The sequence below is a fragment of the Oncorhynchus mykiss genome, chromosome 5 (assembly GCF_013265735.2).
Source record: "Oncorhynchus mykiss isolate Arlee chromosome 5, USDA_OmykA_1.1, whole genome shotgun sequence".
Classification (NCBI taxonomy): Eukaryota; Metazoa; Chordata; class Actinopteri; order Salmoniformes; family Salmonidae; genus Oncorhynchus; species Oncorhynchus mykiss.
This window is the reverse complement of record NC_048569.1, coordinates 78,239,645-78,261,518: the sequence shown is the minus strand read 5'-3', so window position 1 is coordinate 78,261,518 and position 21,874 is coordinate 78,239,645. Positions and strand designations below refer to the sequence as shown.

At 42.8% G+C, this 21,874-nt stretch overlaps 1 protein-coding gene across 1 annotated transcript; it reads left to right on the top strand.

The window, feature by feature from the left end:
• The first annotated feature begins 15,688 nt into the window (after positions 1-15,688).
• On the top strand, positions 15,689-21,751 carry LOC110524621 (mediator of RNA polymerase II transcription subunit 8). The gene is made up of 7 exons (XM_021604453.2): positions 15,689-15,968; positions 16,161-16,282; positions 16,897-17,041; positions 20,182-20,322; positions 20,809-20,896; positions 21,068-21,304; positions 21,533-21,751. The coding sequence occupies exons 1-7, from the start codon at positions 15,963-15,965 to the stop codon at positions 21,598-21,600; spliced, it is 807 nt and encodes a 268-aa protein (XP_021460128.2). The 5' UTR covers positions 15,689-15,962; the 3' UTR covers positions 21,601-21,751.
• The last annotated feature ends 123 nt before the right edge of the window (positions 21,752-21,874 follow it).

Below are 21,874 nucleotides of genomic sequence, written 5' to 3'. Positions count from 1 at the left end.
AAGTAGTACTTTAAAGTAATTTTACTTAAGTACTTTACACCCAGGGGCGCCATATGGGGGGAAAGTTAGGACGATTCTGTTAGGTCCTGTGACTGACAGGGGCCCTAAAAAAAATATTAGAACAATATTAAATAATTAACCTATAATCATTAATACAATATTTTATTTACAATGTACTAATAAAACTAAATGGTTGATTTGTCTTGTTTTTGGCAAAAAGTAAACATCCAGAGAGCCTCTGTATTGCCCCCTCCCCTCCCTCTATCTACATGAAATGGTTCGGTCCTGCCCACAAACCAGGCACAAACGGTACTTGCTAGCAGTGAATTGAGAGTGAGGAGTGCTGGTGGAGCATCATGTCTCAGCTTCCCAAAGAAAAATCTGGCTGCCAAAAATAAAAAGAAAGAAAATAAAAAGACAGGAGAGAGAAAAGAAAGGGTGACAGTATGTCACCTAATTTTTCACAAAGGAAGGTGGGTTGTAGTCCGTGAGTGGTGGAAATTAACCTGTTAGCTTAGTCCATAGTGAAATAGGCTACTTTTGCTCCTCTAACATTAGTTACTTAATACCTTCACAGAATTTTCTGTGTTTACATTTCGCTCCTCTTTTAGCCGACATTTAATCAATGCAGGCAAACTTTGAGGAAGCTATTCATTCATACTAAAATCAGTTGTCCCTGCCCGGTGCCAGGCCCAAAAGATGCAGCTTCAGGCTCAGTAGCCCTGTCTCCCCATCCCCACTGCCCTGAACCAGCCCTACTCCCAACTGAAGAAGGAGGTGAGCAGCATTGTGTTGAATGACATGTCAGTTGGCATAATTGCAGGTACTGCAATGTATTGAGGACAGGAATGTGATTCTCCAGTCAGGAAAAATCTTGAAACAGAGGCAGCCAATATCAGAGCCTTTAAGGAAGAGATGCAGGCTCTTAGAGAAGGATGGGAGTCTCTCCTGTCTGTGGAAACACTGACTGTTACGCAAATGGATGTTGCACCTTAATTTAGCAAGGAACACAGCCGCCAGAGAAAGAGATTCCATGAAGAGACCTCTCAAGAGGAGACAGCTCAGGACAGTGCAGCAACGGTGTTTCCGAACACAGTGTTTTTTACTGCTATGGACGACATCATAAGTGACCTGGACACTAGGTTCCAGAACACAGTGTTTTTTACTGCTATGGACGACATCATAAGTGACCTGGACACTAGGTTCCACAGCAATGCAAAGATTGTAGAAGAATTTCTGCTGTTCTGAAAGTTGGGCAGATTAGTGAGGATAAAGTCCCTTCTGTGTGCCAACCACTGATCATGAAGTATTCCAGAGATCTTACACCTACTTCAAAATGAAGTAAGACACCTGAACACTGTATATGCTGCCATGAGAACAGACTGAGAACAAGATATATCTCAAAGTAATGGCTTGTTTGCCATAAAATTCATTTTGCACAATCAAGACCCAAAGTGGAAGAAACCTAGTGATTTGGTGACCTCTTGACCTTACCTCTAGCGACACCATCAGGCCTTTTCATTTTGTTTCCAATTTTTAAAGCTGCTTATTTTCTAGTTGGTAGGTATACTTAGTTCAAAAATCTTCTGCTGATTTTATTATTTTGTTTATTATATCTTTCTATAGATGATAATGTTAATTTATTTGAATTGAAGAGGCTAATGTATATTTAAGTTATATTTATTTTAAGTTATTCATTAAATTTAAGAGAATGTTACATTCAAGAATTGTAATTGCTCATTTCTTATAGAGGGTATCAGTCTTGCATCAAATAGCAAATTCCACTGCAGAGTGTTGCATGAATGTCTGCACAGTGTTATATTTTCACAGCTCACTGTCAGTAAATATCGTACAGTAAATATTGGACTACAAGAGAGTTGCAAGCCTGCAAAGGTAAGAGTTATTTAAAGTTTTGAATGGGTCGATTGGGTTCTGGAGGTGTATGGTTACAGCAATTGCGCAGGGATGGTGTGGCCTGTGGTGGTTGGCCCAAAGTGATATCTTTCATGGAGGCCCAAAGTATTATCTTTCATGGGGGCCCAAAGTGATATCTTTCATGGGGGCCCAAAGTGATATCTTTCATGGAGGCCCAAAGTGATATCTTTCATGGGGGCCCAAAGTGATATATTTCATGGGGGCCCAAAGTGATATCTTTCATGGGGGCCCAAAGTATTATCTTTCATGGGGGCCCAAAGTGATATCTTTCATGGAGGCCCAAAGTGATATCTTTCATGGAGGCCCAAAGTGATATCTTTCATGGGGGCCCAAAGTGATATCTTTCATGGGGGCCCAAAGTGATATCTTTCATGGAGGCCCAAAGTATTATCTTTCATGGGGGCCCAAAGTGATATCTTTCATGGAGGCCCAAAGTGATATCTTTCATGGAGGCCCAAAAGTGATATCTTTCATGGGGGCCCAAAGTGATATCTTTCATGGGGGCCCAAAGTGATATCTTTCATGGGGGCCCAAAGTGATATCTTTCATGGGGGCCCAAAGTGATATCTTTCATGGGGGCCCAAAATGATATCTTTCATGGGGGCCCAAAGTGATATATTTCATGGGGGCCCAAAGTGATATCTTTCATGGGGGCCCAAAGTGATATCTTTCATGGGGGCCCAAAATCCCTGGCGGCAGCCCTGTTTGCACCACTGGATTAGCTCAGGACATTGAGCAAAACTGTAATGGCGAACAACAATCCTAGAGTGAAAAATTGACAAAATACCATACTCTTTCTTACCACAGTAGTACTCAGGGTTCATGGACTCGCTGGTCTTGAGGAAAGAGTATGTGAGGAAGGCCTTGTGGTAGGTGTTCATGTTCTGATTGGCCAGGTCAGGCTCAGGACAGCTAGATAGGTAGGAGCCAAAGGTAGCCAAGGAGATGAACTTCATCAGCTCAACGTTAGGGATGTACCCAAAACTACAAGTCGTATGAATAGGCCCCGCCCACCTGACAACATACACAGAGAACGGAAGCAAAATATGAAACCAACCACAACTATAGATTATCTACAATATGTGAAGATTTATTCAGAACCAACTTTGATTACAAAAATAGTGTTACTGAATGAGAGAGACAATATTTAGTAGATGGATTCTCTGAAGGGCAGTTGTCTGCTGGCCTAAAATCCAAACTGAATCCACAAGTTTCACTTTGTTAAACAGAGCATGGACTCAGATTGGATTCCATGCTCGTTGTCTGCCTCAGTTGAGAAGATACAATAATCCACAGTAGACAGCAGCTCTCATGGTGTGTCCGTATGTTGTAATGTACACTGAATATACACAGCAGGTTGACCCACTGGGCTATGTTGTGGCATGTTTCAGTACTTGAATGAAGGAGCAGGTGATGGTTCCACTCCTGAGCTGGTTCAGAAGGGTCTCACACACAGCCACGTCAGGCACACTGGTCACCCCATCTGTAATTACGATTACACCTGGAGAAGTTTGATTGAGAGTTTGGTTTAATGGGTTACAACAAAACAGGATCAACTCAGGTTAAGGCAGGTAAAACTGACTGAAACAAATGTCACTCTTCCCTAGGGAGCAGTGGTAAAAAGCTAGGCTTTCAAACACAAATAGGCACAGTGTGGAAAACCAACCTTGATTGTTCGATTGAACAAAGAAATGCAGTAAGTATGGACGTTCTAAACCAACCTGCAATGGAGTTGGGGGGGAAACAGCTGTAGAGCTAGGATGCCCTGTCACACCATGCTGACCAGCCCTACGTCTGCAGTCACCATGGAAACGCCATGATTCCTCACAGGCACCTCCTCCATGATCATGTCACTGCCGAACCCAGGGCAAGGGATTGGCCCATCAAACTATGAGAGAGAAAATGAATGATCAACTGAGATCAACCTGAAAATGGAGGGTGGGGGGGGGGGGGTATCTGGGGGGCTCTGAGATACCAGAACGCATTGAGAAAAAGAAGTCAAACAACGTAGCAGCACAGCAGACAGAATAAACAGCCAAGTAGCCTACTATCTATGGTGGTGAAATAGACAGCACTCTCCAAGGTGCTGATTAATTCAAAGCATTTTTGCCCACATACTTGAGTATAGCTGCAGGGCTTACACAAGTCTGAATTTCTTATTGCCTCATTTTATAGACATCAATGTACAGCAACATTTTTACACATCACTGCAGAACACCCACCATAAACACATAGTAAGCTGTGGGGCTTACCAGACTTGAATTCATATTATTTTCAAGACATCACTGCAGAAAGCCCGCCATATACACACACACAGTCAGCTGTGGGGCTTACCAGACATCATGTAGCAGTAGAACAAATATCACAATATCGGAAGATAACTTCAAATCAAATTAATCAATATAGGCTACAGCAGAACACACAAGAATATATAGGCTTCCTGTCTATGTGACAATATGATGCACATATTCACATTAACCTCCCACAATGACAATCCCCGTATCAAGTCCACTTAACCACTGACAGTCAATTTCTTGCTCAAAGCTATGAGAGGGCCTGTGGCTGTGATGTTTAGCCTCCTAAGGAGGTTGGGAAGATAACACTCAAAATGAAAAAGTTGTCTGTAGAGTAACCATAACCTGGGTGTCCTTGTCTACAGGGCTGGCTGACACCAAATGCACCTTGGTTGGAGCATGTTCAAAAACCTTTTTTCTGACGGCTCTTTGTTTTTTAAAAACTTTTTTAGAACTGAGGCAGAGGATGTAACTGTACATTCCACCCACTCTTTTGCTAGTTTAAATCGGTGTGGCAGGATAGGATGATTACACAGAAGGATCACCACACTTTTACATGATGATGGGGCAGGAGAAATAACGAGGAGCAAACTTCATTTAACAGTACCTCTTGCGGCATTATTTATTAATTGTTTCACTGTTCGCACTATAAAAAAAAATGTAAAAAGCAAACAGGGCCTCACGAGTGGCGCAGCGGTCTAAGGCACTGCATCGCAGTGCTTGAGGCGTCACTATAGACCCGGGTTTGATCCCAGGCTGTGTTGCAGCCGGCCGCGACCGGGAGACCCATGAGGCGACGCAAAATTGGCCCAGAGTTGTCCGGGTAAGTTTTAGCCGGCCCGGGATGTCCTTGTCCCATCGGACTCCTTGTGGCGGGCCAGGCGCATGCACGCTGACTTCGGTCGCCAGTTGTATGGCGTTTCCTCTGACACATTCGTGCGGCTGGCTTCCAGGTTAGGCAAGCAGTGTTAAAAAGCAGTGCGGCTTGGCAGGGTCGTGTTCTGACCTGCAGCGATGAGACAAGACTAACTACCAATTGGATATCACGAAATTGAGAAAAATGGGTAAAAAGTAAAAAATATATTTTATTTATGTATTTGCAAACAGTGAAATAATTTATAAATAATGCCGCGAGAGGTACCGGATCTGGCTCAAATTAAGCACTGCTTAATACCCCATAACGACAAAGTCAAAACATATTTTTAGGAATGTTTGCAAATTTATTGAAAATGAAATTCAGAAATATCTCTTTTACATAAGTATTCACACCCGAGTCAATACTTTGTAGAAGCACCTCTGGCAGTGATTAAAGCTGTGAGTCATTCTGGGTAAGTCTCTAACCTGGATTGTGCAATATTTGCCCATTTTTATTTTTTTAAATTCTTCAACCTCTCAAATTAGTTGTTTGTTGATCATTGCTTGACAACCATTTCAAGGTTTTGCCATAGATGTAAGTCAAAACTGAAAGTCGGCATCTTGGTAAGCAACTCCAGTGTAGATGTGGCCTTGTGTTTAGATTATTGTCCTGGTAAAAGGTGAATTCATCTTCCAGTGTCTGATGGAAAGCAGACTGAACCAGGTTTCGCTCTAGGATTTTCTTGTTTGCTTTAGCATACCTGTTAAAGCAGCCAGCTGATTCTAGCCATCCTGGTTAGTTCTAGTCGGGAAGCTTAGTCTCCCATTCAGAGGACCCCCACTTTTGTCAGTGTCTTATTGGTCCAGGTCACGGCAAATATTTATCACCACATCTCCTTCAGCCCATCAGTTGCCTTGATTCCCGGGACTTCAGTTTCAGTTAGTCTATGACCCGAGCACGCTGTGTGGTCAAAAACATGCTTCCCCATCCTGATGAGCACTTCCCCAGTTTCCCTCCTGCTGAACTTTTTCTCCTGTGGACTTAATCCCTGTATGTCTGATGTTTAATTGTGTGTGCATATAAACGACCACATAGTTAATATCAGTTCTCACTGGATATGATTCTCAGTTATCTGAACCATGAGTGGATAGATGTGTGTGTGTGTGATGTGTGTGGACATCTTCCATTAAACTCCCCTTAAACTGGACATCCGCCTAATCCTTGTTCTGACCTGACATTCTGTAGTGGTTACTATCGGTCTTAAGCCAGCACCTAAGGTTTCTTATTACATTCATGGTCTTTCAATTCTCTACAACCCTACCCCTATTTTTCAAGGCCCATAACATGACGCAGCCACCACTATGCTTGAAAATATGGAGTGGTACTCAGTAATGTGTTGTATTTGCCCCAAACATTACACTTAGTATTTCAGGACAATATACAGTGGGGCAAAAAAGTATTTAGTCAGCCACCAATTGTGCAAGTTCTCCCACTTAAAAAGATGAGAGAGGCCTGTAATTTTCATCATAGGTACACTTCAACTGTGACAGACAAAATGAGAAGAAAATTAAGGTGGAAAATAAGTATTTGGTCAATAATAAAAGTTTAACTCAATACTTTGTTATGTACCCTTTGTTGGCAATGACAGAGGTCAAACGTTTTCTGTAAGTCTTCACAAGGTTTTTTCACACACTGTTGCTGGTATTTTGGCCCATTCCTCCATGCAGATCTCCTCTAGAGAAGTGATGTTTTGGGGCTGTTGCTGGGCAACACAGACTTTCAACTCCCTCCAAAGATTTTCTTTGGGGTTGAGATCTGGAGACTGGCTAGGCCACTCCAGGACCTTGAAATGGTTCTTACGAAGCCACTCCTTCATTGCCTGGGCAGTGTGTTTGGGATCATTGTCATGCTGAAAGACCCAGCGACGATTCATCTTCAATTTCCTTGCTGATGGAAGGAGGTTTTCACTCAAAATCTCATGATACATGACCCCATTCATGCTTTCCTTTACACGGATCTGTCGTCCTGGTCCCTTTGCAGAAAAACAGCCCCAAAGCATGATGTTTCCACCCCCATGCTTCATAGTAGGTATGGTGTTCTTTGGATGCAACTCAGCATTCTTTGTCCTCCAAACACGACGAGTTTAGTTTTTACCAAAAAGTTATATTTTGGTTTCATCTGACCATATGACATTCTCCCAATCTTCTCCTGGATCATCCAAATGCTCTCTAGCAAACTTCAGACGGGCCTGGACATGTACTGGCTTAAGCAGTGGGACACGTCTGGCACTGCAGGATTTGAGTCCCTGGCGGCGTACTGTGTTACTGATGGTAGGCTTTGTTACTTTGGTCCCAGCTCTCTGCAGGTCATTCACTAGGTCCCCCCGTGTGGTTCTGGGAATTTTGCTCACCGTTCTTGTGATCATTTTGACCCCACGGGGTGAGATCTTGCGTGGAGCCCCAGATCGAGGGAGATTATCAGTGGTCTTGTATGTCTTCCATTTCCTAATAATTGCTCCCACAGTTGATTTCTTCAAACCAAGCTGCTTACCTATTGCAGATTCAGTCTTCCCAGCCTGGTGCAGGTCTACAATTTTGTTTCTGGTGTCCTTTGACAGCTCTTTGGTCTTGGCCATAGTGGAGTTTGGAGTGTGACTGTTTGAGGTTGTGGACAGGTGTCTTTTATACTGATAACAAGTTCAAACAGGTACCATTAATACAGGTAATGAGTGGAGGACAGAGAAGCCTCTTAAAGAAGAAGTTACAGGTCTGTGAGAGCCAGAAATCTTGCTTGTTTGTAGGTGACCAAATACTTATTTTCCACCATAATTTGCAAATAAATTCATTAAAAATACTACAATGTGATTTTCTGGATTTTCTTTCTCATTTTGTCTGTCATAGTTGAAGTGTACTTATGATGGAAATTACAGGCCTCTCTCATATTTTTAAGTGGGAGAACTTGCACAATTGGTGGCTGACTAAATACTTTTTTGCCCCACTGTACATGTCCGTCTGATGTTTGCCAATGAACATCTGAATGATTCAGAGGACAACTGGGTGAAAGTGTTGTGGTCAAATGAGACCAAAATGGAGCTCTTTGGCATCAACTCAACTTGCTGTGTTTAGAGGAGGAGGAATGCTGCCTATGACCCCAAGAACACCATCCCCACCATCAAACATGGAGGTGGAAACATGATGCTTTGGGGGTGTTTTTCTGCTAAGGGGACAGGACAACTTTGCCACATCAAAGGGACGATGGACGGGGCCATGTACCGTCAAATCTTGGGTGAGAACCTCTTTCCCTCAGCGAGGGCATTGAAAATGGGTCGTGGATGGGTATTCCAGCATGACAATGACCCAAAACACACAGCCAAGGCAACAAAGGAGTGGCTCAAGAAGAAGCACATTAAGGTCCTGGAGTGGCCTAGCCAGTCTCCAGACCTTAATCCCATAGAAAAGCTGTGGAGGGAGCTGAAGGTTCGAGTTGCCAAATGTCAGCCTCGAAACCTTAATGACTTGGAGAAGATCTGCAAAGAGGAGTGGGACAAAATCCCACCTGAGATGTGGGCAAACCTGGTGGCCAACTACAAGAAACGTCTGACCTCTGTGATTGCCAACAAGTACATGTCATGTTTTGCAGAGGGGTCAAATACTTATTTCCCTCATTAAAATGCAAATCAATTTATAAAATTTTTGTCATGTTCTTTTCTGGCTTTTTTTTGTTGTTTTTCTGTCTCTCACTGTTCAAATTAACCTACCATTACAATTATAGACTGATATTTTCTTTGTCAGTGGGCAAACTTACAAAATTAGCAGGGGATCACATACTTTTTTTCCCTCACCTCTACAGTTGCAAACATTTCCTAAAAATAAAACTGTTTTCACTTTGTCATTATGGGGTATTGTGTGTAGACTGATTAGGGGAAAAAACTAATTAATCCATTTTAGGAAAAGGCTGTAACTTAACAAAATGTGGAAAAAGTCAAGGTGCCTGAATACTTCCCGAATGCACTGTACCTACACGTACGCTACGATAACAAGACGCAGGCTTCCTTATTGTTCCTAGAATTTCTAAGCAAACAGCTGGAGGAAGGACTTTCTCCTATAGAGCTACATTTTTATGGAGATCTTTGTGGGCTATACTCCACCTTGTCTCAAGGTAGTAAGTTGGTGGTCTGTTGATATCCCTCAGGTGGTGTGGGGGCTATGCTTTGGAAAAATGGATGGGGCTATATCCTGCCTGGTTGGCCCTGTCTGGGGGTATTGTCGGACAGGGCCACAGTGTCCCCCAATCACCCCTGTCTCAGCCTCATCTATGTGCCGGGAGTCTGGGGTCAATCTGTCCCATCTTGTCTGGTGTCTGTGTGATCTCAAGTATGCTCCCTCGAATTCTCCCATCTCTCTCTTGCTCTCTCCCCTCATGGAGGACCAGAGCTCTAGGGCCATGCCTCAGGACTACATGGCCTGACGACTCCTGGCTGTCACCGTCCCTGATCCAGTTTCTGCTGTTCTGCCTGTGGCTATGGAACCCTGACCTGTTCACAGGACATGCTAACTTGTCCCGGACCTGCTGTTTCGACACTCTCTCTCTCCCTCCACCGCATCTGCCGTCTCAACCTCCGAATCCTTGGCTATGAAAAGCGAATTGACATTTACTACTGAGGTGCTGACCTGTTGCACGCTCTACAACCATTTTGACCATTATTTGACACTGCTGTTCATCTATGAACATCTTTTAAAAAACTATCTGGCATTAATGGCCACGTACTCTTATGTCAACCCGGCACAGCCAGAAGAGGACTGGCCACTCCTCAGAGCCTGGTTCCCCTTAAGGTTTCTTCCTAAGTTCCTACCTTTCTAGGGAGTTTTTCCTAGCCACCGTGCTTCTACATCTGCATCGCTTGCTCTTTGGGGTTTTAGGCTGGTTTTCTGTATTAGCATCTGCTGATGTAAAAAAGGGCTTTTAAATACATTTGATTGATTGATTGTTCCATAATTATGCATTATACTTGTTTGGATGCGCATTTGGGTGTCGAGTTGTTTAATTATGCCATATTTTCCCACATCATCATCTGATCCAGGAAGGAATTTCTGAATGACAGTCAAGTGAAGAACAGCTGTTGCAACAACAGCCCAAGTGCTGTAAAAAAGTGTTGGTGAGGAACGTCTAGAATATTTTGGTGTCTCATTTGTTATGACGGTGAAGACAGCTGGTCCTGGATCCACGTTCAATCTAATATCCCTAGCGAATTGATGTTCATCGGTTGTTTGCTTGATTTACAGCAGGGTCTCGCAAGATTTAACAGAGAAAGCATCAAGGTAATGAGTTCACGTTTTCATATGTTTTTTAGCCTCAGATTGGATAGAGTTTACTGTACACAATTGTGTAGGATAGACTATTGTGCAACACCCAACACTATTCCTATTAATTATTCTGGATATAATGACAACAAATTACATAGCCTAATGGATTTATTCACAATATGATCTGGTAATGAAATAGCATGACAAATACATTTATGTTATGTAACAGCCAGGGGTGAAAGTAGATTGAATTTCTTCCCGGTACAATACCTTTTATGGGCCTAATCATAGAATGACATAAATAATCCCTATTCAATAGGACCTAGTCGTAAAGATTTGTCACTTCATTTTTTTTAAACGTATTACCTTTTATTGTGGCATAAACACTACCAGTCATGATGTTTTCATCTGATTGTCAAACAATCACTTGAAATGCCTCCTTTACTAGACTACCCGTGCAAATTCATCCACCTGCAACATATTTCCTACATCCAAACAGTGGTGAATAGAAAGCCACATCTTTCACAGAATGTATGCCTCCACTGCTGTCCGCGCGCGTCTCATTGTCGACCACTCATCTCTGCCTTGACAAAATGTCAGTGTTCTCGTCGAACCACCACATTTTGGTGTGTAGGTTATACCACCTGTTTTCAAGTCCATTCGCAAATTCATTATTCCTCTGGCATGCGGTAATGATAAATAGTGGTGTAATAGCCTATAGATTTGACATTTTGTTTTCATTATTGTGATAGGCTCATGTTTTACTGGTACGGCGTACCCCCACTATTTATTTTGCAGGGACGCTGTAATGGACCGTACCACCTTACTTTCACCCCTGGTTATACCTGCAATTTCGAACAATTACAAGGGGCTTGAAGTAGGCTTCTTGAAATTGAATACTGAGCTCAGAAATTCAAGTACTGGAATAGGCTTACAATGAAGATCAGACATTTACTCAATTTGGTGCTTGAGAAGTCGTTGTAATTATTGTAGACAATTTATAAGTTCTCCTGCTCACTTTTAGTTATCTGTGATTTCATTATTTATCCGTTTTGTGTGAGATGTGGCCACTTTTGTTTGTTTCCCACCACTACTCTGTTGCGGTAAAACCACGTGGTTATGAGAACGACAATATATCTAATGCAGGCTTCACCTTCGCTTTCCATACAAATCCTTCCATTACAAAAGGAACCTTTTATTGGTTGCTTTCTGATTATAAAATGGTGATTGAAATGGTGAGAATAATGCCACGGCTATTCATGGCTTTATTATGTGCCTGCGATGGCCACTTGGGCTACAGAAGAATCAACATCAAATCAAATGTATTTATATAGCCCTTCATATATCAGCTGATATCTCAAAGTGCTGTACAGAAACCCAGCCTAAAACACCAAACAGCAAGCAATGCAGGTGGCTAGGAAAAACTCCCTAGAAAGGCCAAAACCTAGGAAAAAACCTAGAGAGGAACCCGGCTATGAGGGGTGGCCAGTCCTCTTCTGGCTGTGCCGGGTGGAGATTATAACAGAACATGGCCAAGATGTTCAAATGTTCATAAATGACCAGCATGGTCAAATAATAATAATAATCACAGTAGTTGTCGAGGGTGCAGCAAGTCAGCACCTCAGGAGTAAATGTCAGTTGGCTTTTCATAGCCGATCATTAAGAGTATCTCTACCGCTCCTGCTGTCTCTAGAAGTTGAAAACAGCAGGTCTGGGACAGGTAGCACGTCCGGTGAACAGGTCAGGGTTCCATAGCTGCCGGCAGAACGGTTGAAACTGGAGCAGCAACCCGGCCAGGTGGACTGGGGACAGCAAGGAGTCATCATGCCAGGTAGTCCTGAGGCATGGTCCTAGGGCTCAGGTCCTCCGAGAGAGAGAAAGAAAGAGAGAAAGAGAATTAGAGAGAGCATACTTAAATTCATACAGGACACCGGATAAGACAGGAGAAGTACTCCAGATATAACAAACTGACCCTAGCCCTCCGACACAAACTACTGCAGCATAAATACTGGAGGCTGAGACAGGAGGGGTCAGGAGACACTGTGGCCCCATCCGATGATACCCCCGGACAGGGCCAAACAGGAAGAATATAACCCTACCCACTTTGCCAAAGCACTAGGCTACCCTGGGGCAGCAGGGTAGCCTAGTGGTTAGAGCGTTGGACTAGTAACCGGACTAGTAACCGGAAGGTTGCAAGTTTAATCCCCCGAGCTGACAAGGTACAAATCTGTCGTTCTGCCCCTGAACAAAGCAGTTAACGCACTGTTCCTAGGCCTTCATTGAAAATAAGAATTTGTTCTTAACTGACTTGCTGGTTAAATAAAGATAAAAAAGGGATATCTTCAAACACCAACTTACCATCCTGAGACAGGGCAGATCTCCGGCGCCAACCCAGACAGGAAGATCACATCAGTGACTCAACCCACTCAAGTCCATCATTTTTAGACAGAAAGTTTCTGATTTTTGCAATGTTACGTAGATGGAAAAAAGCTGTCCTTAAAACAGTCTGCATGCATCCAACGTATTTAGTCAGGCAAGTCCACATTATTCTCAAATACAGTATTTTAGAATGTTTTTTTAAAACACCTTTTGCATTCTATTTGTGTGTGTGTGTGTGTGTGTGTGTGTGTGTGTGTGTGTGTGTAGGGGGGTCTATATTAGGCCCTATATGTACAATTATATAAATGATGAAATTGTATAACACTGAGTCCAATTAAGTGATTGAAAAAGGCCCTGAAAGGCCTTGAATTTGACATGCCCTTGTCTTAATGAATCCTGCTTAAAGGGTGTATAGTGCTAGGCCTGTTGTTGTTGTATAGGTGGAGTTATGAGCCAATATTTATATATACAGTACCAGTCAAAAGTTTGGACACACCTACTCATTCCAAGGTTCTTCATTTTTTTAACTATTTTCAATATTGTAGAATAATAGTGACGACATCAAAACTATGAAATAACACATATGGAATCATGTAGTAAGCAAAAAATATGTTAAACAAATAAAAATATATTTTATATTCTTCACAGTAGCCACCCTTTGCCTTGATGACAGCTTTGCACACTGTTGGCACTCTCTCAACGAGCTTCATGAGGTAGTCACCTGGAATGCATTTCAATTAACAGGTCTGCCTTGTTAAAAGTTAATTTGTGGAATTTCTTTCCTTCCTAATGCATTTGTGTCAATCCGTTGTGTTGTGATAAGATATACAGAAGATAGGGCTACCACCCCTATTTGGTAAAATACCAAATACATATTATGGCAATAACAGCTCAAATAAATCATTACTTTAAGACATGGAGGTTAGTCAATCAGGAACACTTCAAGAACTTTAAAAGTTTCTTCAAGTGCAGTCACAAATAAATGCTTCAGAGTTCAAGTAACAGACATCTCAACATCAACTGTTCAGAGGAGACTGTGTGAATCAGGCATTCATGGTCGAATTGCTGCAAAGAAACCACTACTAAAGGACACCAATAAGAAAAATAGACTTTCTTGGGCCAAGAAATATGAGCAATGGACATTAGACCAGTCCAAATTTTAGATTTTTGGTTGCAACTGCTGTGTCTTTGTGAGACACAGAGTAGATGAACGGATGATCTCCGCATGTCCGGTTCCCACCGTGAAGCATGGAGGAGGAGGTGTGATGGTGATTTGCTAGTGACACTGTATGTGATTTTTTTAGAATTCAAGGCACACATATCCTGCATGGCTACCACAGTATTCTGAAGCGATCCGCCATCCCATCTGGTGTGCGCTGAGTGGGACTATCATTTATTTTTCAACAGGAAAATGACAAAACACACCTCCAGGCTGTGTAAGGGCTATTTTACCAAGAATGAGTGATGGAGTGCTACATCAGATGACCTGGCCTCCACAATCACCCGACCTCAACCCAATTGAGATGGTTTGGGGCGAGTTGGACCGCAGAGTGAAGAAAAAGCAGCCAAGTGCTCAGCATATGTGGGAACAATTCCAACAAGATTGTTGGAAAATCATTCCAGGTGAAGCTGGCTGAGAAGAATGCCAAGAGTGTGCAAAGCTGTCATCAAGGCAGTGTGGCTACTTTGAAGAATCTCATAAAATATATTCTGATTTGTTTAACACTTTGTGGTTACTACATGATTTCTGGGCTGGTCGCAGATCTGTTTACGCTGTTTTGCCAACACTTATAGTCGTTATCATTGGAGCGACAGCACAAAAGTCTAGCTACATCTCCTCTAGTAGAGCTAGTTAACCCACCAGTTCAGACTTTGGGACCGGCCAGATGACCCGATTGAGCTTGCCCAGGAACCAGGCCAGACGTACGTTGCGTGAGATACGGTATTCCTCCTTCATTAGCAGGTACACCTGGTCTGGCTCCTCCACCTGAAGAAGATAAAGAGTAAGAATTAGAACATTTGGTGTTATCTCGTGAAAAAAAATGACAGAGCCCTTTGAGAAGATTCAGGATGTTGTCCTGGACCCTGCTTCTGCCAACATATTGATGAACTTTGACATCCTCATGAACTAAAATATTCAATTATCTGGTCTGCAAGGGAAGGACTCTGTGCCCTTTGTTCAGTAATGTGGTTTAATAGCCTACATATTAGCCAGATACTGGACTTCTGTCACAACACGGCTTAATCACATTAAACTACATTAAATCAGTTTGCATATTCTGTGTGAAGTCTTCCTGACAGTATCATATGCCATAAAATAAAGCTAAATGAGCAGCAATCTGATCCCAATTCGACTCATGTGACGCACGGCATGACACTGGCAAAACAACCGGTCTATAGCTTTATACGGCCTGTCAAGCTAATGCATAAGATACGTTTGATATGGCTAGCTAGTTGTTGTAATTGCCCCTTGTATTTGACAGCAAATACAGGGGACATCTTTGGTATGCTCACTTCTAGCGGACTAAACTCCACTTCCTTCACCATGGAGTGGAGTTTAGTCTGCTAGGTCAGTTCAGGCGCGAGCGTTTTGCAACACCCCTAGCTCAAGTTACTCTGCTGACTGTTTGAAATTAATTGGAGAAGTTAGTTAGTTTAACAAGCTAGTGGCAACTTCCAAACACATGAACCTCAGTAAATTATCTCATTGTCCTGTTTGTCTGCGTGGCCTTGTATGGCATAACTAACGTTAGTGGATTCTATGAAAGACCGTTGATATCGGCAGGCCCCGGCTGACATATACTGACTTGTTCACTTTGTTTTCATACACGACTGCAGGCTAGTCGTTGTATTTTGTTTATTTAGTTATAAACCACACGTGACCTGGATGCTTCCGTCTTCGTTTCTCCACGGGAGTTCAACAGCTAGGCCTTCAACGGATTTGTAGTTCTACTTTTGATTCCAATATGCCAGCTTTCTGAAAAAGAGTGCAGATAAGTGGTATAAAATATTTTATTGAGAATTTCACGGCATAACGACTCAAAGTAACACACGGTTGTCTGGCTAATTACAAAGGTTTGGAACTTAAAACGTAAAGCAAAATGATTCTGAGCGGAGCATGCCCACTGTTGCACGCATTATTTACTTCCGGTAGATATTTATTTCGCTAGCCAGCAGGTTCGCTACCCTAATAAAATGCAGGTAAGGTGGCTTTTCGACAAAATGTTAAATTCTGAACCAGTCAATTGTCTTAAATGAAGTACAGTTCCTCATAGCGCATGACATGCTTATTTGTATTCAGCTAACGTTGCCCCAAGTCCCTGCTAGCGACTCACTAAGAGCTAAATGTTAACGCGTTATTAATCAAATCTGTCTTTTTTTGTTTCTGTCAAGCAACGGGAAGAAAAATTGCTGGACGCATCCGTGGAATCGCTTATTTCCCGCGTAGCTCATCTAAAAAATGCTCTTCACAGTTTCATCTACAAGTTGGAAAACGAGTATGAACGACTGACATGGTAAGTGACTAACTTAGCTGCTATAACTATTAAAAATATCGTCTAGTCAGACGCTGCTTTGTTCCCAGATGGCTGACAGCATCACATTAGCCGGTTACAATCTGATACCTAGCAAGTGACGAGCTAAATACTAACGTTAGTTAGCTAACTTTAGTTTGTATGTTTGCCTGGTTTCTTCCTAGGCTCCTTCCATTCTAGGGATTTTTTTTTAGCCACCGTGCTTCTACATCTGCATTGCTGGCTGTTTGGGGATTTAGACTAGGTTTCTGTATAAGCATCTGCTGATGTAAAAAGGGCTTTTAAATACATTTGATTGATTCTTCCATAATTATGCATTATACTTTTTTGGATGCGCATTTGGGTGTCGAGCTGTTAAATTATGCCATATTTTCACACATCGTCATCTGATCGGCTGATGTAAAAATGGCTTTGTATATAAATTGCATATGATACGTTTGGCGTAAGCGAACTAGGACCAAGTGTTGCTTTTGGATGGCATTGCTGAAAGCAATTGCGAGACTTGGTTACCTATTTGGATAAATTAATATAATTGTATGAAAATAAATGTACTCTAATAGTTAATTCATGAAGTTGTCTCTATACTTGGACAATAGGCCCTCTGTGTTGGACAACTTTGCCCTCTTGTCCGGTCAGTTGAACACCATCAATAAACTGTTGCGGAATGAGAAGACGCCATCTTTCCGCCAGCAGATCATCATCCCCCTGCTGTTGTCTCCAGACAGGGATGAAGAACTAGCTGTGAGTATATTTTCTGTGGATGAGGATTAGCCTGGTTAAACCAGACTGAATGCTGTACTCAGGCAGTGAAACAATGGTGAGAACAGCATTGAGTCTGGTTTAACCAGGCTAGAGGAGAATAGTTTTTCAGACACACATTTATTTATTTTATTTCACCTTTATTTTACCAGTTAAGCTAGTTGAGAACAAGTTCTAATTTACAACTGCGACCTGGCCAAGATAAAGCAAAGCAGTGTGACAGAAACAACAACAGAGTTACATGGAATAAACAAGCATACAGTCAACACGATAGAAAAAAAGGTCTACATACAGTGTGTGCAAATGGCATGAGTATGCAATAAATAGGCCATAGTAGCAAAGTAATTACAATTTAGCAGATTAACACTGGAGTGATAGATGAGCAGATGATGGTGTGTAAGTAGTTATACTGGTGTGCAAAAGAGCAGCAAAGTAAATATAAACAATATGGGGAAGAGGTAGGTAGATTGGGTGGGCTATTTACAGATGGACTATGGACAGCTGCAGCGATTGGTTAGCTGCTCAGATAGCTGATGTTAAAGTTAGTGAGGGAAATGTAAGTCTCCAGCTTCAGCGATTTTTGCAATTCGTTCCAGTCACTGGCAGCAGAGAACTGGAAGGAAAGGCAGCCAAATGAGGTGTTGGCTTTGGGGATGACCCGTGAGATATGCCTGCTGGAGCGCATGCTACGGGTGGGTGTTGTTATCGTGACCAGTGAGCTGAGATAAGGCGGAGCTTTACCTAGCATAGACTTGTAGATGACTTGGTGCCAGTGGGTCTGGCGACGAATATGTAGCGAGGGCCAGCTGACTAGAGCATACAGGTCGCAGTGGTGGGTGGTATAAGGCGCTTTGGTATAAAAAACGGATGGCGCTGCGATAGACTGCCTCCAATTTGCTGAGTACAGTATTGGAAGCTGTTTTGAAGATCACATCGCCGAAGTCGAAGATCGGTAGGATAGTCAGTTTTACTAGGGTAAGTTTGGCGGCGTAAGTGAATGAGGCTTTGTTGCGAAATAGAAAGCCGATTCTTGATTTGATTTTGGATTGGAGATGTTTGATATGAGTCTGGAAGGAGAGTTTACAGTCTAGCCAGACGCCTAGGTATTTGTAGTTGTCCACGTATTCTAGGTAAGAACCGTCCAGAGTAGTGACCGTCCAGAGTTGTGATGCTAGTCGGGTGGGTGTGGCAGCGAACGGTTGAAAAGCATGCATTTATTTTTGCTGGCGTTTAAGAGCAGTTGGAGGCCACGGAAGGAGAGTTGTATTGCATTGAAGCTCGCCTGGAGGTTGGTTAACACAGTGTCCAAAGAGGGGCCAGAAGTATACAGAATGGCGTCGTCTGCGTAGAGGTGGATCAGGGAATCACCCACAGCAAGAGTGACATCGTTGATATATACAGAGAAAAGAGTCGGCCCAAGAATTGAACCCTGTGGTACCCCCATAGAGACTGCCAGAGGTCCGGACAACAGGCCCTCCGATTTTACACACTGAACTCTATCTGCAAAGTAGTTGGTGAACCAGGCAAGGCAGTTATTTGAGAAACCAAGGCTATTGAGTGTGCCAATAAGAAGTGATTGACAGAGTCGAAAGCCTTGGCAAGGTCGATGAAGACGGCTGCACAGTACTGTCTTTTATTGATGTCGTTTAGTACCTTGAGCGTGGCTGAGGTGCACCCGTGACCAGCTTGGAAACCGGATTGCACAGCGGAGAAGATACAGTGTGATTCAAAATGGTCAGTGACTTGTTTATTAACTTGGCTTTGAAATACTTTAGAAAGGCAGGAAGGATGGATATAGGTCTGTAACAGTTTGGGTCTAGAGTGTCTCCCCCTTTGAAGAGGGGGATGACCGTGGCAGCTTTCCAATCTTTAGGGATCTCGGATGAAATAAGAGGTTGAACAGACTGGTAATAGGGGTTGCAACAATGGCAGCAGATCATTTTAGAAAGAGAGGGTCCAAATTGTCTAGCCCAGCTGATTTGTACGGGTCCAGGTTTTGCAGCTCTTTCAGAACATCTGTGATCTGGATATGGGTGAAGGAGAAGCTGGGGAGGCTCGGGCAAGTACAGTGGGGAGAACAAGTATTTGATACACTGCCGATTTTGCAGGTTTTCCTACTTACAAAGCATGTAGAGGTCTGTACTTTCTTATCATAGGTACAGTTCAACTGTGAGAGATGGAATCTAAAACGAAAATCACATTGTATGATTTTAAAGTAATTAATTAGCATTTTATTGCATGACATAAGTATTTGATCACCTACCAACCAGTAAGAATTCCGGCTCTCACAGACCTGTTAGTTTTTCTTTAAGAAGCCCTCCTGTTCTCCACTCATTACCTGTATAAAAGACACCTGTCCACACACTCAATCAAACAGATTCCAACCTCTCCACAATGGCCAAGACCAGAGAGGGTGTGGGACATCAGGGATAAATTGTAGACCTGCACAAGGCTGGGATGGGCTACAGGACAATAGGCAAGCAGCTTGGTGAGAAGGCAACAACTGTTGGCACAATTATTAGAAAATGGAAGAAGTTCAAGATGACGGTCAATCACCCTCGGTCTGGGGCGCCATGCAAGATCTCACCTCGTGGGGCATCAATGATCATGAGGAAGGTGAGGGATCAGCCCAGAACTACACGACAGGACCTGGTCAATGACCTGAAGAGAGCTGGGTCCACAGTCTCAAAAACGTATGATCTCTGTAATTGCAAACAGAGGTTTCTGTACCAAATATTAAGTTCTGCTTTTCTGATGTATCAAATACTTATGTCATGCAATAAAATGCAAATTAATTACTTAAAAATCATACAATGTGATTTTCTGGAATTTTTTAGATTCCATCTCTCACAGTTGAACTGTACGTATGATAAAAATTACAGACCTCTACATGCTTTGTAAGTTGGAAACACTGCCGATTTTGCAGGTTATCAAATACTTGTTCTCCCACTGTAGCTGCGAGGGGTGCGGCGCTGTTTGTTGGCCGGGGTTGGGGTAGCCAGGAGGAAAGCATGGCCAGCTGTAGAGAAATGCTTATTGAAATTTTCGATTATCATGGATTTATTGGTGATGACATACCCTAGGCTTTGCTTACTGCCGTACACACTGCCCCCTCTCTCCAGAAACTGACAGAGCAACGCGTGCCTGTGTTCAGCCATGAGATTGTGCCGGATCACCTGCGCACCAAGCCTGATCCTGAGGTGGAGGAGCAGGAGAAACAGCTGAGTGCGGAAGCTGCCCGGATAGGACCTGAGGTGGCACAGGTAAACCGACTTGGTCTTCATCTAATCATACCGCAGTTTGAGAGGAAAGCAGCTCCCTGGTTCACATAAGGATACCTGTATCATTTTCATACTACTGAGGGAAATTATACATCCACCTGTTGCTGAAAAGGATAATAAAATATTGAAGCCACTTCAAGCCAACGTGACGGACGTCACTGTGCTTGCTTAGCAGGTGAGCTTCCTCCCTTTCTCGGCACACTGGCCGTACAACGGCTCATACCAGGGTCATCTGCCTCTCAAACACATGTAACTGTTTGCGAACGTTTGTGCGTACATTTCAAGCTGTGGAATGAGGTTACGGTACTATAACAGTTAGTTACATATGCCCAAATGAACACAAACTCATGTTGTGTGGTGGGAAGACAAAGTAAAATGGTGCTTGTCATGTATCTATCCAACAACTATCTATCTATCCAACAACTCAAGTTGGAGTAACAAAATAATGCCTTGTTTTTCTCCCAACAGAAACAAATCCAGACACTGAACAAACTCTGTTCAAATCTACTGGAGAAACTGAACAATCCTCGCGATGACAGGGATGCAGACAGTGCAGGTACACTGATTGAACCAAGATTCCCTTTTTACCTGAGAACATTTACAGATACGCTAATGTAAGAACTGTTATGGAGTTTATTGATGCTTATGTACTCAAGATGTACAGGCGGTCTAACCTAAAAATCCATGGTATGGAGTTTATACTTATGCACTCTCCTCTCTGTTTTAGCTATACGGCAAAACAAACCGTCTTTCAACCCTGCTGACACCAATGCACTGGTGGCAGCGGTGGGATTTGGGAAGGGGCTTTCGAAGTGCAGGCCTCCAGGTCCTGTGGCCCCTGGACACACAGGACAAGGGCCCATGATGAGCGGAGGTCCCACCTTACAGCAGGTCACCATCGGTGGGGGTTCAGGCCAGCAGCAAGGCATGGGGCCTGGTGCTCCTCAGCAGCAAGGACAGCCAGGTATGAAGATCCTGAATGTCATATAGACCTGAGTCTTGCTTTGCTACACTTAAGTGTTTTATTCACTTTAAGGCCATAACTAAAGGTTCTATAGACCTGAATAATAAGGGCAGTTGGTCTTTCAGACACAGATTATTCCTTGTCAAAAAATGACTTTAAATGTACCAGACCATTCAGGTATTGAGAAAAAGACTGCTCTGTAACTGATTTGTTTATTTTATTTTTCAGGGAAAATGCCATGTAACATCAAGACAAACATCAAGTCTGCCTCCTCAATGCATCCTTACAACCGATAAGATCCGCTCTCTATCCCATAGTGATAGGAAGCCTACAGAGTGAGCCATGTAAAGTAATGCAAGTATTCATATGATATATGCGATGTTATCTTTTGATTAAATACATACTTTTTCGAAGAAAGTATCATACTGTGAAAGTGCAGAAATTTGTCAGATGTGCTTCCATTTGTGAACACTAGATAGCACTGTCTTTCCATTTATATTCAAGGGACAAGACAGTTTGAGAACTTGGTCATTGTTGCAGAAAAGGTCACTGGTTCGAATCCTCGAGCCG

What these genes read in the sequence shown, in the direction of transcription:
- LOC110524621 (XM_021604453.2), top strand. An exon ending in ACAGGGATGAAGAACTAGCT is followed by an intron (nt 17,042 to 20,181) that starts GTGAGTATATTT and finishes CCCTCTCTCCAG; the next exon opens with AAACTGACAGAGCAACGCGT. An exon ending in TAGGACCTGAGGTGGCACAG is followed by an intron (nt 20,323 to 20,808) that starts GTAAACCGACTT and finishes TTCTCCCAACAG; the next exon opens with AAACAAATCCAGACACTGAA.